At 39.4% G+C, this 14351-nt stretch overlaps 1 protein-coding gene across 1 annotated transcript in view; it reads left to right on the forward strand.

The window, feature by feature from the left end:
- The window catches only part of ASXL1 (ASXL transcriptional regulator 1), a 61774-nt gene that overhangs the window by 38906 nt on the left and 8517 nt on the right, over positions 1 to 14351 (forward strand). Inside the window, exons 4-7 of the mRNA XM_081097574.1 lie at positions 11905 to 12025; positions 12102 to 12199; positions 12752 to 12845; positions 13306 to 13458. Coding sequence (XP_080953700.1) covers positions 11905 to 12025; positions 12102 to 12199; positions 12752 to 12845; positions 13306 to 13458 — 466 coding nt within the window. The remainder of the gene's footprint in view (positions 1 to 11904; positions 12026 to 12101; positions 12200 to 12751; positions 12846 to 13305; positions 13459 to 14351) is intronic.

Below are 14351 nucleotides of genomic sequence, written 5' to 3' on the forward strand. Positions count from 1 at the left end.
TGCTATACTTTAAAAATAATCAGTTAATATTAGAGTGAAATTAATAAATGATAGAGGATATGTTATGTTTCAACTAGTTTTTTTTGTTAATCCTCACCCGAGGATGTTTTTCCATTGATTTTTAGAGAGATTGGAAGGGAGGGGAAGAGAGAGGGAGAAACGTTGATGTGAGAGAGACACATCGATTGGTTGCCTTCTGCACATACCTTTACCAGGGCCGGGGATCAAGCCTGCTACTGAGGTATGTGCCCTTGACCCTAATCAAACCTGGGACCCTTCAGTCCGCAGGCCAATGCTCCATCCACTGAGTCATACAGCTAGGGCTCAACTAGTTTTATCTAATTTTTAATGCTTTTGGCTAACTTTTTCAGGCATGATTTTCTCATTATTGATCTTATTTTTATTCTAGAGGCCTGGTGCACGAATTCGTGCACGGGTGGGGTCTGGCTGGCCCCGCCCCCTTTTCGAACTCCTGGTTGAACTTGTTGGAAATCCTTGTCAAGGGGACAGTTTGCATATTAGCCTTTTGTTATGTAGAATGCTTGGTGTAAAAATGTCAGCTCTGCCGTTTTTCTTAGTGTCTCTTGTATTTCCATTATCAGTATTATTTCCAAATTGTCTTTTCTTTATGGTAATGTTTTTAAGCCTAGTTAAAACTAGATGAAATCTGTTAACCCACCTAATTAGACATAAAGAACATGCTGAAAATAAGTGAATTTAAGAATACTGAAATATGATGTAGGAATTGTGGAAGGGCAGCAGCATCAAACCATATATTAAATGGTTGAAACTTAATTTCTTGTTTTATTTTTAGATTAGAAATTTGTGTGTATACATTTCATTTTGGCAATTGCTGGCCCCATTTATAGAAACCTGCCTGATCTTGAGCCTCTTCTGATTATTCTGGATGGCTAAGTATTTTATGTATTTTGTATCAGTTAGCTTTTGCAGTGGAACAAACCATCCCATAACTTGGTGCTTAAAACAACAATTGTATGTTTAACTCTCAGTTCTTTGGGTTGAATGGGCATTTTTTTCTGGTCTGGCCTGACTTAGATTATTTGAGATTATCTGTGCTGGGCTCTCATAACTGTGGTTAGCTGGAGGGATGCCTGCAGACTGGATGTGTTAGGCAGAATTTTAAGTTGATCCCTAATACCTGTGCCTTTCTATAATCTCTCTGGCATGGGATGAGAACTGTAATTTGCTTTTACCAATAGGACATGGCAAAAGTGAAGAGAGTTAGCAAATGTGCTTAAGGTCAGATGTACTTAAATTAGCCCAAAGAAATTGAGTTGGCTTGGCCCAATTAGGCAAGCCCTTTAAAAGAGGACCTGAAAGTCAGATAGAGGAAGTAAGCAGTTCTGCTGGCTTTGAAGAAGCAAGCTGCTATATCATGAGAGTGCCACATGGCAAGAACTGCAGTGATCCCTGAGTGTAGGCCCCAGTTGACAGCCAGCAAGAAAGTGACCTTAGTCTTACAACCACAAGACATTGTTTTCTGCCTATAAGCATGTGACCTTGGCAAAGGAAACTGAGCTCCATAGAAAGAGCTCAGTTGACTACTTGATGTGAACCTTCTGAGCCTCTGAGGGGAGTATCTAGCCAAACCACCCCTAGACTCTCACCCCTGGAAACTTGAGATAATAAATGTGTGTTGTTTTAAGCCCCTAAGCTTGTGGTAATTTGATACATAACTATAGAAAACTATTAATACTGACTATATTTTTATCCTTTCCAGAATGTAGTATAAATAAAAATTATATAATGTTACCCTTTGAGATTGTTCTTTTCACTGGGAGTAGTACCTTTGAGATCTATCCAGGTTGTGTATCAACACTATTTCTTTTTATTGTTAAGCAGTATTCCATTTTATAGGCACAGGTTGTTTAGCCATTCTTCCATTGAAGAACATTTGGGTTGTTTGTTATCAGTTTGGGACTATCCAAACAAAATTTGCATGCAGGTTTTAATGGGAAAATATTTCATTTCTCTATACATTAGTATTTAATTTGGGGGGAAGCTATTGTAAGTGGTATTGTGATTTTAATTTTGTTTTCTAATTGTTTATTGTTTGGTTATTTTAATATACAGTGGTATTTAGAAGCCAAGATCTAGGTTCTAGATGTGTGTGTTGGGGTGTTGCTGAGCCCAGTTCCTCTTAGTAGGAAGAGACTAAGAAATATTTGGATATATTTACATACATACATACATTTACATCTATAAAGATAGATGTCTAGTTTTATCTAACTAAATATGGTAACAATCATGAGTTTACACCAGTGACAAATTCTAATGCAAGTCCAGAGGGTTCGTTCTAGTTTTCTCCCTTTCCGTATTTGTAACTTACTTGTTTAATCCTCACACCTTCTTAAATAACTAATCTCCTATTCCATCACTGTTGCTGGCACTCCCTCACAAAGAATCCTCATTGGCTGGCTCCCCATGGGTGGTTGCCTCACCTGCACAAGCTCTGATCCTCCACACCAGTTTGCCCTCTCATATTCTGTATGCCATCCTCACTCAACTTGGGCTTTGATGCTCTGCCCCTTGTCATTTTTTTAAAAATACGTATTTTATTGATTTTTTACAGAGAGGAAGGGAGAGGGATAGAGAGTTAGAAATATCAATGAGAGAGAAACATCGATCAGCTGCCTCCTGCACACTCCCTACTGGGTATGTGCCTGCAACCAAGGTACATGCCCTTGACCGGAATCGAACCTGGGACCCTTGAGTCTGCAGGCTGACGCTCTATTCACTGAGCCAAACCGGTTAGGGCCCCTTGTCATTTTTTGTTTGGACATTTCATCTTTCTTGAGCTCTAACTCTCACATGTCACTTTCATACGTGGATATTTTCTGTGTCCCACTCAGGCTGATACTCTACTCTAGATCACTGGGGATGCTATTCTCCTCCCAATGGAAGGAAAGATTAATTTGGGGAAGAAAATGGCAGCTCTTCACTTAAAAAAAAAAAAAAGGTTTTTTTTGTTCTTTTGTTTTGAGTTTGTTGAAATTTTTCTTTAATGCACTGTGTTTCAAATATATGTATTATAAACAATTTCTCCTACTCTGTTAGCTACTTTTTCATTTTTATTAAGGAGTCTTTGATTAGAACTGTTCAATTTTGAGAAAGCCCATTTTATCAAACTAAAAAATACATAGTTAATGTTTTTAGAAATATTTTAGAAGCTTTCTATTTCTGGCTCCTACATTTACATTTGTGGTTCACCTTTAATTTTTGTGTGTACTTTGAAGTAATGTTCAGGTTTGTGTTTTTGTTTTTGTTTATCTAGTTCCACCATTATTTGTGGAAATGATTTTCCTTTCCCCATTGAATAGCCTTGATACCTCTGTCCAAAGTCAGTTGATTGTATTTGTGTGGCTGTATTTAGGTCTTTAATCAAGTAGTGCTAGTAGTGTGAGTCTTCTAACTCTCTTCTTCCTTTTCAAGATTGTTTTGACTGTTCAAGACCCTTTATATTTTCATATAAAATTTAAAATCAGCTTGCCAGTTTTTTAATAGAACAGTGCCTGTTGGGGTTTTGATTGAGGTTGTGTTGAATCTATAAATCATTTTGGGGAGACCTAATCTTAACATTGATTTTTCTAATTTATGAGCATGGTACACATCTCTTCATTTATTTAGGTCTTCTTTACTTTTTCTGAGCGGTATTTTATAGTTTCCTAAGTATTCTAAATTTTTGATTCTATTGTAAGTAGAAATGGTTTTTCAGCTTTAGCATATATATAGTTGATTTTAAAAAACTCACATTCTTATTTAATTTCTGACATCACATTTGCTTTATCATTCTCCCTACATTTTATTTGGAAATTCTCTTTCATAATCCTCTGGCAGTTATCAAAATCAGAAATTTAACATTGATAAAGTAGTAGTACTGCTTACTATCTAATCTGGATACTTTAGTCAAAATTTCCTATTATTTTATAGTAATTAAATGAGATTTTGGTGAGGAGCCATCCAGTTCTGGATCATATGGTATTTTTTTGTCAAATTTCTTTCATTTGTTTTGTTTTTTTCCAGGTTTAAAACTTTATTTACATATTTAAAAATTATGCATTCCAATAATAAAAATGATTTTAACAAAAAATAAATGGCATTCTGATTAACACAGCATTTTACAGCCTACAGGACACCTTGGACCATCTGGTTTTTACTGTAGATTTCAACTGTTGTCCCACCTAGCTTCTTCCTTCACCAACATGCAAGTTCTTTTCTTTTATTTTTTTTTAAAATATATTTTATTGATTTTTTTATAGAGAGGAAGGGAGAGGGATAGAGAGTTAGAAACATCGATGAGAGAGAAACATGGATCAGCTGCCTCCTGCACACCCCTCACTGGGGACGTGCCCGCAACCAAGGTACATGCCCTTGACCAGGACCTGATGTTTTTAATTTATCAGATTCAAGTAGTATATTTTTGACAGGAATATTTCAGAAGTGATGTTTTTTCTCAGTGTATTTTATCAGGAGACAAATATTTGTTTGATTTCTGATAATGATAACTTCAGTCATTTGGTTAGGATGGTCTGTCATGTTTCTGCACTAGAAATAAAATTATCTTGTGAGATATAGGTAGTCTTGTCAAACTTGCATTCACTAGTTTTAGTGATGAATGATTCTTTCCTGAAGCAACCATTATTACTGTGATGGTGGTCAAGTGGTGCTTTTTAAAATTCCACTGTTCATATGACATTTATTAATTGGCATTCAACAGTAAGGAAGAGCCTTCCTTCCTCCCACATTTGTTTATTCATTATGGCTTCCTATTTTATTGTTAAATTGTCTGTTCCTATCATTTTTAACTTTAATGCGCAGATTGTACAGTGTTGCCCAGTAGGACTCCCTTCACTCTAGTTTTTATGTCCTTCTAATATGTCCTAAACATTTTTTACTTATTTGCTTTCTGGCCCAGTAAGATGTCTGCATAGCTTGTATATTCACAAGCTAAGCTGTTTCCCAGGGAGTTCTGGGTCTTTTTAGTTAAGAACAGTGTACATGTACACATCTATGTCTATTTCTGCATTTGTCTCTCTTTACATATGTTGGTTCATACTGATACCTTCAATTCCAGTCTTTTATTACAGGGTTCAGCGGTTCTCAACCTGTGGGTCACGAACAATGAAAATACATCCTGCATATCAGATATTTACATTATGATTCATAACAGTAGCAAAATTACAGTTATGAAGTAGCAACGAAAATAATTTTATGGTTGGGTTTCACCACAACATGAGGAACTGTATTAAAGGGTCGCAGCATTAGGGAGGTTGAGAACCAGTAGCTTTACCTCTTTATGTAGTATTTGCTACTCAAAACTGAGAAACTTGCCTCCCATTATCTACTGAATATATACTTATTTGCTCAGTTCTAGAATAAACATTTAAAGTTGATTTTATTATTATTCTTTTTATTAATCTTTACCCGAGGATATTTTTCCATTGATTTTTGGAGGGGGCGAGGGAGAGACAGAGAGAAACATCAGTGTGAGAAAGACACACCGACTGGTTGCCTCCTTCATATACTCTGACCAGGGTTGGGGAACATGCAACCAAGTTATGTGCCCATGACTGCAATTGAACCCATGATCCTTCAGTCTGCGGGCCAACACTCTATCCACTGAGTCAAACCGGCTAGGGCTATGTTCTATATCTTTTTTTTTTTTTTTTTTTTTTTAATCCTCACCGGAGGTTAGTTTTTTTTTCCCCATTGATTTTTAGAGAGTGGAAGAGAAAGGGAAAAGACGGAGAAATATTGATGTGAGAGAAACAACACATTGTTTGGTTGCCTCCTTACGAGCCCTGACCAGGGAGGAGCCTGCAACCCGAGCTAAGAGCCCTTGACCAGAATCAAACCAGGACCCTTCAGTCCACAGGCTGATGCTCTATCCAGTGAGCCAAACCAGCTAGGGCTATGTTCTATACCTTGATGTGTGTTTGTCAAAACCTATCAGATAGTCTACTTAAGATCTATGCATTTCATTCTATGTAAGTAATACCTCAGTTTTTAAAAATGAGGAAAGGACAGGACACAAGGAGTACACATTGATCTAAGGCAGTGATGGCGAACCTATGATATGCGTGTCAGAGGTGACATGTGAACTCATTTTTTTGGTTGATTTTTCTTTGTTAAATGGCATTTAAATATATAAAATACATATCAAAAATATAAGTCTTTGTTTTACTGTGGTTGCAAATATCAAAAAATTTCTATATGTGACACAGCACCAGAGTTAAGTTAGGGTTTTTCAAAATGCTGATACGCCGAGCTCAAAAGGTTCGCCATCACTGATCTAAGGGCAGTTTTCTACGTAATAAGCACTATATAATTATCACACTCAGGAAAAATGTTTAAAAATTGAATCTTTATTGCTGAAAGCATTACATATGTTGCCCTACTTCCCCATTGACCCCTTTTAGGCTGTCCCCTGCCACCACCTCCCCCCCTCCCCCCGTCTGTCCTTCCCCCTCCCCTCCCCTCCCCTGCTCCAGGCCTTCATCCTATTGTCTCTGTCCAGGGGTTATGCATACATGCATACAAGTTCTTTGGTTGATCTCTTCCAACCCATCTCTGCATTCCCTCTGAGATTCCACAGTCTCTTCCATGTTTCTATGTCTCTGGTCTATTTTGTCCATCGGTTTATTTTGTTCATTAGATTCCACATATAGTGAGGTCATGTGATACAGTACTTACCTTTCTTTGACTGGCTTATTTCACTTAGCATAATAGTCTCCAGGTCCCTCCATGCTGCCTCAAAGGGTAAGAGATCCTTCTTTATTACTGCTGCATAGTATTTCATAGTGTAAATGTACTACAACTTTTTTATCCACCCATCCATTGTTGGGCACTTGAGCTATTTCCAGATCTTAGCTATTGTAAATTGCACTGCTGTGAACATAAGGGTGCATACATTCTTTTTTATTGTTTGTTGGGGTCTCTTAGGATATATTCCTAGAAGTCAAATAGCAGTTCCATATTTAATTTTTTTCAGGAAATTCCATACTGTTTTTCATAATGGCCGTACCAGTCTGCATTCCTACCAGCAGTGTACTAGGGTTCCCTTTTCTCCTCATCCTCACCAGCACCTATCATTTGTTGATTGGTTGATGGTAGCCATTCTGACAGGTGTGAGATGGTGTATGTACCTCATTGTCATTTTAATTTGCACCTTTCCTCTGATGATCAGTGACTTTGAGCATTTTAAAAAATATTTTTATTGATTTCAGAGAGGAAGGGAGGAGAGATAGAAACATCAATGATAAGAGACTCATCGATTGGCTGCCTCCTACATGCCCCACACTGGGGATTGAGCCTGTAACCTGGGCATATGCCCCCACCAGGAATTGAACCATGACCTCCTGGGTCGTACATAGGTCAACGCTCAACCACTGAGCCATGCTAGCCAGGCAATAAAAATATATTTAACAAAAAATATTGTTCTTCCTCATTTAATTCTGAGACTCTACAACAGAAGATCACCCAAGATCTCTTAAGGAGAGGTACAATGAGATTAATGTTTTCATGCCTACTAACACATCTGTTCTGCAGCCAATGGGTCAATGAGTAATTTTGACTTTCAAGTATTATTTAAGCAGTAATAGCTATAATAGCTGCTGTAGATAGCCTTAAAGTCCCCTGACTTCATAGAAGTTATTTTCTTGCTTTTCTTTTTTTAAAATATTTTTTTAAGGCTATAATAGCTGCTGTAGATAGTGATTCCTCTGATGGATCTGGGTAACATAAATTGAAAACCTCTTGGAAAGGATTCACCATTCTAGATACCATTGAGGACATTCATAATTCATGGGAAGAGATAAAAATATCCACATTAACAGAAGTTTGGAAGAAGTTAATTTCAATTTTCCTGGATGACTTTGAGGGCTTCAAAACTTCAGTGGAGGAAGTAACTGCAAATGTGATGGAAATAGCAAGAGAACTAGAATTAGCAGTGGAACCTGAAGGTGTGACTGAATTGCAATCTCATGACAAAACTTCAACAGATGAAGAGTTGTTTCTCATGGATGATTAAAGAAAGTGGTTTCTTGAGATGGAATCTACTACTGGTGAAGATGTTATAAAGATTGTTGAAATGACAACAAAGGATTTAGAATATTACATAAATTTAGTTGATGTAGCAGTTGTAGGGTTTGAGAGGATTCACTTCAGTTTTGAAAGAAGTTCTGTGGGTTAAATGCTATCAAATAGCATTGCATGCTGCAGAGAAATTGTTCATGAAAGGAGAATCAGTCGATGCTTCAAACTTCATTGTTGTCTTAAGAAATTGCCACAGCTACCCCACCTTCAGCAACCACCACCCTAGCCATAACACCTTCCATTAGCAAAAAAGATTATGACTCACTGAAGACTTAGATGATGGTTAGCATTTTTTAGCAATAAAATACTTTGTAATTAAGGTAGATTTTTAGAGAGAGTAGAGGGGAGGGAGGGAGGTGAGAGAGAGGGAGAGAGAAAGAAAACATCAGAGTGACACATCGATTGGCTGCCTCCTGTATGTGCCGCGGCTAGGGCTGGGGATTGAACCTGCAACCCAGGTATGTGTCCCTGACGGGAATCGAACCCAAGACCCTTTTGGTTGCCGGGCTGATGTTCTAACCACTGAGAACACTAGCCAGGGCACATTGTGTTTTTAGAGATAATGCTATTGTATACTTAACACATTGTATGCGGGAAACGTGTTTACACGTTTTACGTATTTATATGTTCTACCAGTGTAGTAGAGCGCGGGACACGTATTAATACGTTTTTTATAGACTAGCGGTAGAATGCGGGTAACGTATAAATACGTAAAGTTATCGTAATTTTACTGAACATTGCCATTTGCGCAAAAAAATAGCAAAAATGGCCCGCGCCACCTGTTAGCGCGTGATAAAAACTACCTGCAAACAATGTGTTAATAGACTACAGTATAGTGTGAACATACTTTCATATCATTTGGAAAACAAAAAATTCATGTTACTTATTATTGCGATGGTCTAGAACCGAACCCACAATATTTCTGAGGTATGCCTGTAAACACTTTTCTAAATACTACTCAGATCAAGACATCTAACATGGCCAGGAGCCACCGTGTACCCCTTCTTAATTGCAACACCCTTCATTCCCCTGACTTCATAGAAGTTATTTTCTTGCTTTTCTTTTTTTAAAATATTTTTTAATTGATTTCTGAGAGGAAGGGAAAGGGAGGAAGAGATAGAAACGTTAATGTTGAGAGAGAATCATCGATCGGCTGCCTCCTGCATGCCCCACACTGGGGATTGAACCTGCAACGTAGGCATGTGCTCTTGATTGGAATCGAACCTGGGAGCCTTCACTCTGCAGGCTGACACTCTATCCACTGAGCCATGCCTGCTGGGCTTCTTGCTTTTCTTTATTGTTATTTATTTATATTTGCATCTCCAACACTATAGTTTAATTTTGTCTGTTTTGAACTTTTTGCAAATGAAATTATGTTATGCATTCTTTTGTTCTATTCTTTGTTTTTAAGAACCATCCATATTGTTGTGAGTAGTTGTAGTTCATTCATTTTTTATTTTATAATGTCCATTTATTGAGCACACTAACCATGTATTGATTCTACTGATGATGGACACTTTGGTTGTTTATAGCCCAAGTTACAGACGATGCTGCTATTAATATCTGGATGTGAATTTTGATGTGTATAAATATGTATTTCTCTAGGGAATCCAAACCTAGGACTGACATTGCTGAGTCATAGGGTGTTTGTATTTTCAACTGTACCAGATAATGCCAAACTGTATTCTCAAATGGTTGGATCCATTTTCAGTATAACCGTTTTACATCCACAATAACACTACTTGGCATTGCTAAACTTTAATTTTAGCCTTTTAAGGATGCGATAATACCTCATTGTGGTTTTAATTTGCATAATTTTGTGTCTTTTATTGTTAGGTTAAATACCTTTTAATGTGAGTGTTGGATATCCTCTTTGGCATAATGCCATATTCGCATTATGCCTATTTTTCTTCTGGGCTGCCCTTTTCTTACTGACTTATGGTCTAGCTACAAGATCTTTGTTGGGGTTATATGAGTTGCAGATATCTTCCCCATCTCTGTAGGTAGCTTGCCCTCTTAATGGTGTCTTTAAAAAAAAAAATGGTTTTATTGATTTCAGAGAGAGGAGGGAAGAGGGAGAGAGAGAGATAGAAACATTAATGATGAGAGAGAATCATCAATTGGCTGCCTCCTGCACACCCCCTACTGAGGATTGAGCCCACAATGTGTTTGGGAATTGAACCACTTGGTTCATGGGTTGATGCTCAACCACTGCACCACACCAGCAGGGTATTAATGGTGTCTTTTGATGAACAAAGGATCTTAATTTAGTTCACTTGATTAATTTTCTTATTTTGAAGGATTATTCTTTTTAAGTTTATTATGTTTTAACATATTAAGTCTCAGAAATAGAAGTGTTTGGTTTAAAGGTATGTACATTTTTTGTATTTTTGGTTTAAAATTTACTTTCTCAGAGATAAATTTGTTGCATCATTCCAAAAACATGGCAGTCAATTACCATAATTACAAGCTTAATACTGAAAATATTCTTTAGCTTTTGATTCAGAGGAGCATTTCTAGCCAGTAGGGAAAAGAGATAAAGATCTAAAAAGCTGGGGTTTTTTAAATTACTTTAAGTCAGTCTGATTTGGGCTTAAATTAATGAAAACTTAAAATAGTAGTCAAAGGAACCCATGAAATTGATGAGTTAGACTTTTGTGGATGTCCTTTATAAATTTCTGGTATATTTGTAAGAGGTAAAGTCATGATTTTACCTAACCTTCACATACTTTTATTCAAAGAAGACATCCCGTTCCAACTTATCTCTGCTCATCTCTTCTCTCCAAATTCCAGTATTCATCCTAGTTTCAAGATGTAAGATAGCTACTAATTTTTTCTTAGGGATGGGTGGAGTTTAATTCTGAGACTCTATAACAGAGCCTGCTAGAAGAAGCATTTATTAGTTGAAACTTGGAGTGGAGCACTCCTCCACACTCTTGCTTCATTTTCACTATCTTACTTTAGATCTTCATCATTTTCATTTCTGTCAGTGTGATTCTTCTTCCTCCAGACTGCCCATGCTTAACAGAATGAAATTCCTAAAACGCAACTCATTCCCCTGACTACAGAAACGCCATGTGTCCTTGACCACACTGGAACCGGGGACCCTTCAGTCTGCAGGCTGATGCTCTATCCACTGAGCCAAACCAGATAGGGCAGCTAACATCTTTTTTATTTTTTTAAGAATTTATTGTAGTAAATTGATAGAGAGAGAGAGACATTGATGTGAGAGAGAAACATCTATTGGTTGCCTCCTGCATGCACTCCTGACCGGGAATCAAACCTGCCACCTTTTGGTGTAGAGGACAGTGCTCTAACCAACTGAGCCATCCAGGCCAGGGCTTAGCGAACACCTTTTAAAACTGAGCTTTTTGGAAGCTTATCTCCCTGATTCTTAATCCAGTTTCTGTACCCCATGCCCTCTTAAACTTCAAGACTTAGATGCCCCTCTTCTGAGCTGCTGCATTTCTCTGTGTACCTCTCACTGTGCTTTGGGGTATAATAGATTTGATTTCTCTCCCCCACTCAGTTCAGCTCCTTGAGGCTAGGCCCGTTTCCTACTCCTGATATCCCACCCTATCCCCAGAAACTAGCATTTATAGGGGTCACCTGTAAATATTTAGTGAATGATTGAGTGCAGAGTTTTATCTCACTTTCTTGATATATGTTTGAAAAGAACTTGCTGAGAAAGTCAGTTAGAAAGGGAAAAGCAATACATGTTTAGAAATTACTACTGTGCTTGATCGATTTGTAGGGTTTTGCTCACCCTAGTTTTCCTTCCTGTCACAGAAGGATGCCCTGCAGTGGTCTCGCAATCCGGCTGCAGTGGAGGGAGAGGAGCCAGAGGACACAGCTGATGTAGAGAGCTGTGGGTCTAATGAAACCAGCACTGTGAGTGGTGAAAATGATGGTAAGTGCCCTTAACAAGATGGGTAAAGAGCCATAAGCAGTTATTAGGCACTAACCTTTATTTCCCTCCCTTCCAGTATCACTTGATGAAACATCTTCTAATGCATCCTGTTCTACAGAATCTCAGAGTCGGCCTCTTTCCAATCCCAGGGACAGCTACAGAGCTTCCTCACAGGTAGGGAGGAGAGTTGGTGATAGGGGGGTAAGAGAGGCCAGGCACAGATAGGACTGTCCATCCTATAGTTAATTGTGAAGTGTGTTTGAAGAGTGGAGAAAATCAATTTGGTCTCCACCTGTTAGTACCTTTTAAAAGTGGACCGGAGGAAAAGTGGGTCATAGATCTGACAGCAGAGTGATTTGTTGTTGTTTTTTCTCTCTTTACATGGCTGGATAACCAGAGAGAAGTAGAGCATTGTGTAGAATGGGGAGGATGGGAGCCGGGGAGTTAGTGGTTTGAATTTTGGCCCTTTGACTCACGAGCTTTGGGACCTTGGGCAAATTCCTTATCTGTAAAATGGGGATAATGGTAGATTCTTCTCAGCGTGGGTGATGCTTGGCACAGGGACTGGCACCTGGCCCAATAACAGTGCTGCTGTTAGCATTACCTGCCTGAGTTCGTCGAATACAAACTCTGTTTTACAAGACGGTGAGTGGAGACATAGTGGAGAGGGCCTGCACTGTGGCCTTGCAGGTGACTCAGATTCTTTGGATTCCTCTGGGGATATAGGCAAACAAGCAAAAGAAGAAGACTGGGGTGATGCTGCCTCGAGTTGTCCTGACTCCTCTGAAGGTAAACGGGGCCCACGTGGAATCTGCATCAGGTATGTATGAGATCTGGATTGTGGTGCCTCTTCCTCAGCTCCTGGGGCTACCTCCCAGAGGCAGCAGTTTCTGACCTAGGTAGTGCAATGCCAGTGGAGTCAGGAGACCCTCCTCTGGCAGCAGCACTCTGTGGTGGCGAGACCTGACCTAGGTTCCAGTGCTGGGCTCTCTCGTGCCCTCCCCGTTGCCTCACAGGGTGGCTGTGAAGGTCGGATGGAGTGTGCAGGTGCTTTTTGTAAAAGGTGCAGTGCTGTACAAACTAAGATGGCAGTTTGGCATTCTTATGTGGTATTTTAAAGCCAGCGCCTGCAGTGTTGACCTCTGACAGCCCAAGGCTGGGCCATGGAAGCACCCGGTATAGCTGGCAGCACCTCAGGGAGAGTTGGGAGAAGGAAGCTTGTCTAAGGGCCATGGGCATGGCGGGTGATACTTTTGACCAGTGGAATGATGTGCCTTCAGGGTTCTCGGGCCGCCAAGCCGATGGCGAGAGTGGCAGCCCGTCCAGCAGCAGCAGCGGCTCTCTGGCCCTGGGCAGCGCTGCTATTCGTGGCCAGGCCGAGGTCGCCCGGGACCCTGCCCCGCTCCTGAGAGGCTTCCGGAAGCCGGCCACAGGTGAGTGGCTTGGCACTCATTTCTTTGCCTGTAAAGGGGGCCCCTGCAGGCCAAGTGACATGAAGAAGTCTACTTCTTTTACCAGTTTATCTTGGGTGGTCCTCTGTTTTTTGTTTAATATTACCTTGCATTTTGGTTATTCCACATATAGATAGTCTCTGCTAGACTGAGAGAGAGTTCCTTGTGGGCAAAGATGGTGCCACATTGCTCCTCGTATGTCCCTGTAAGGGCCTAGTCTGCCTGCTTTAGTGGTCTTGCTCAGTCTGTCTATGTGAGTGAAAATTGCTTCTGAGCTTCTCAGTGAAGAATTCCAACGTCCATTTTCTTTCTTTTTTAACATCCTGCCATATTTGTTCTCAACATCGTAGTCTCTGTCAGATGCCCTTTTCTATAGCCCAGTCAGCATATTGAGTGGAAGCCTAATTTGAATTTGGGAGATGCAAACAAATTCAGTAGTGTGCACCTCCCATACCCAGTAGGTTTACTTACAAGGCCAATATACTGTTTGCTATATCAGGATTTGTATCTCAAAGCCCACATGCTGGCTGTTTGTAGATGGGCCACAAGAAACCATTAAGAGTTAGCTTGTGAAATTAGAATAAACCATTGCCCAAACCGGAACTAGGTCTGCTTTTCCAATTCCTCAGCAGTGCTCAATCTAAGATTAACAGGTGTCTATTCTAAGTGATTTTTTTAAAAAAATTAAAGTAACATTTGCTGAGGCTTTTGTGAGAGGTATTGACATTTTCGTGGGCTTTAAACAACCCTTAGTACCTTTCTGCATGGAGATCGTACCTCTTCGGCCCATTCACAAGAAGGCTTCTGCAGATTTTCCCATAGGACGATAATAGATTTGCTTTTAGACAACTTCCATCATTTTACCAGCTGACTTT

This window comes from Myotis nattereri, assembly GCF_964212035.1.
Source record: "Myotis nattereri genome assembly, chromosome: 8".
Taxonomy (NCBI): Eukaryota; Metazoa; Chordata; class Mammalia; order Chiroptera; family Vespertilionidae; genus Myotis; species Myotis nattereri.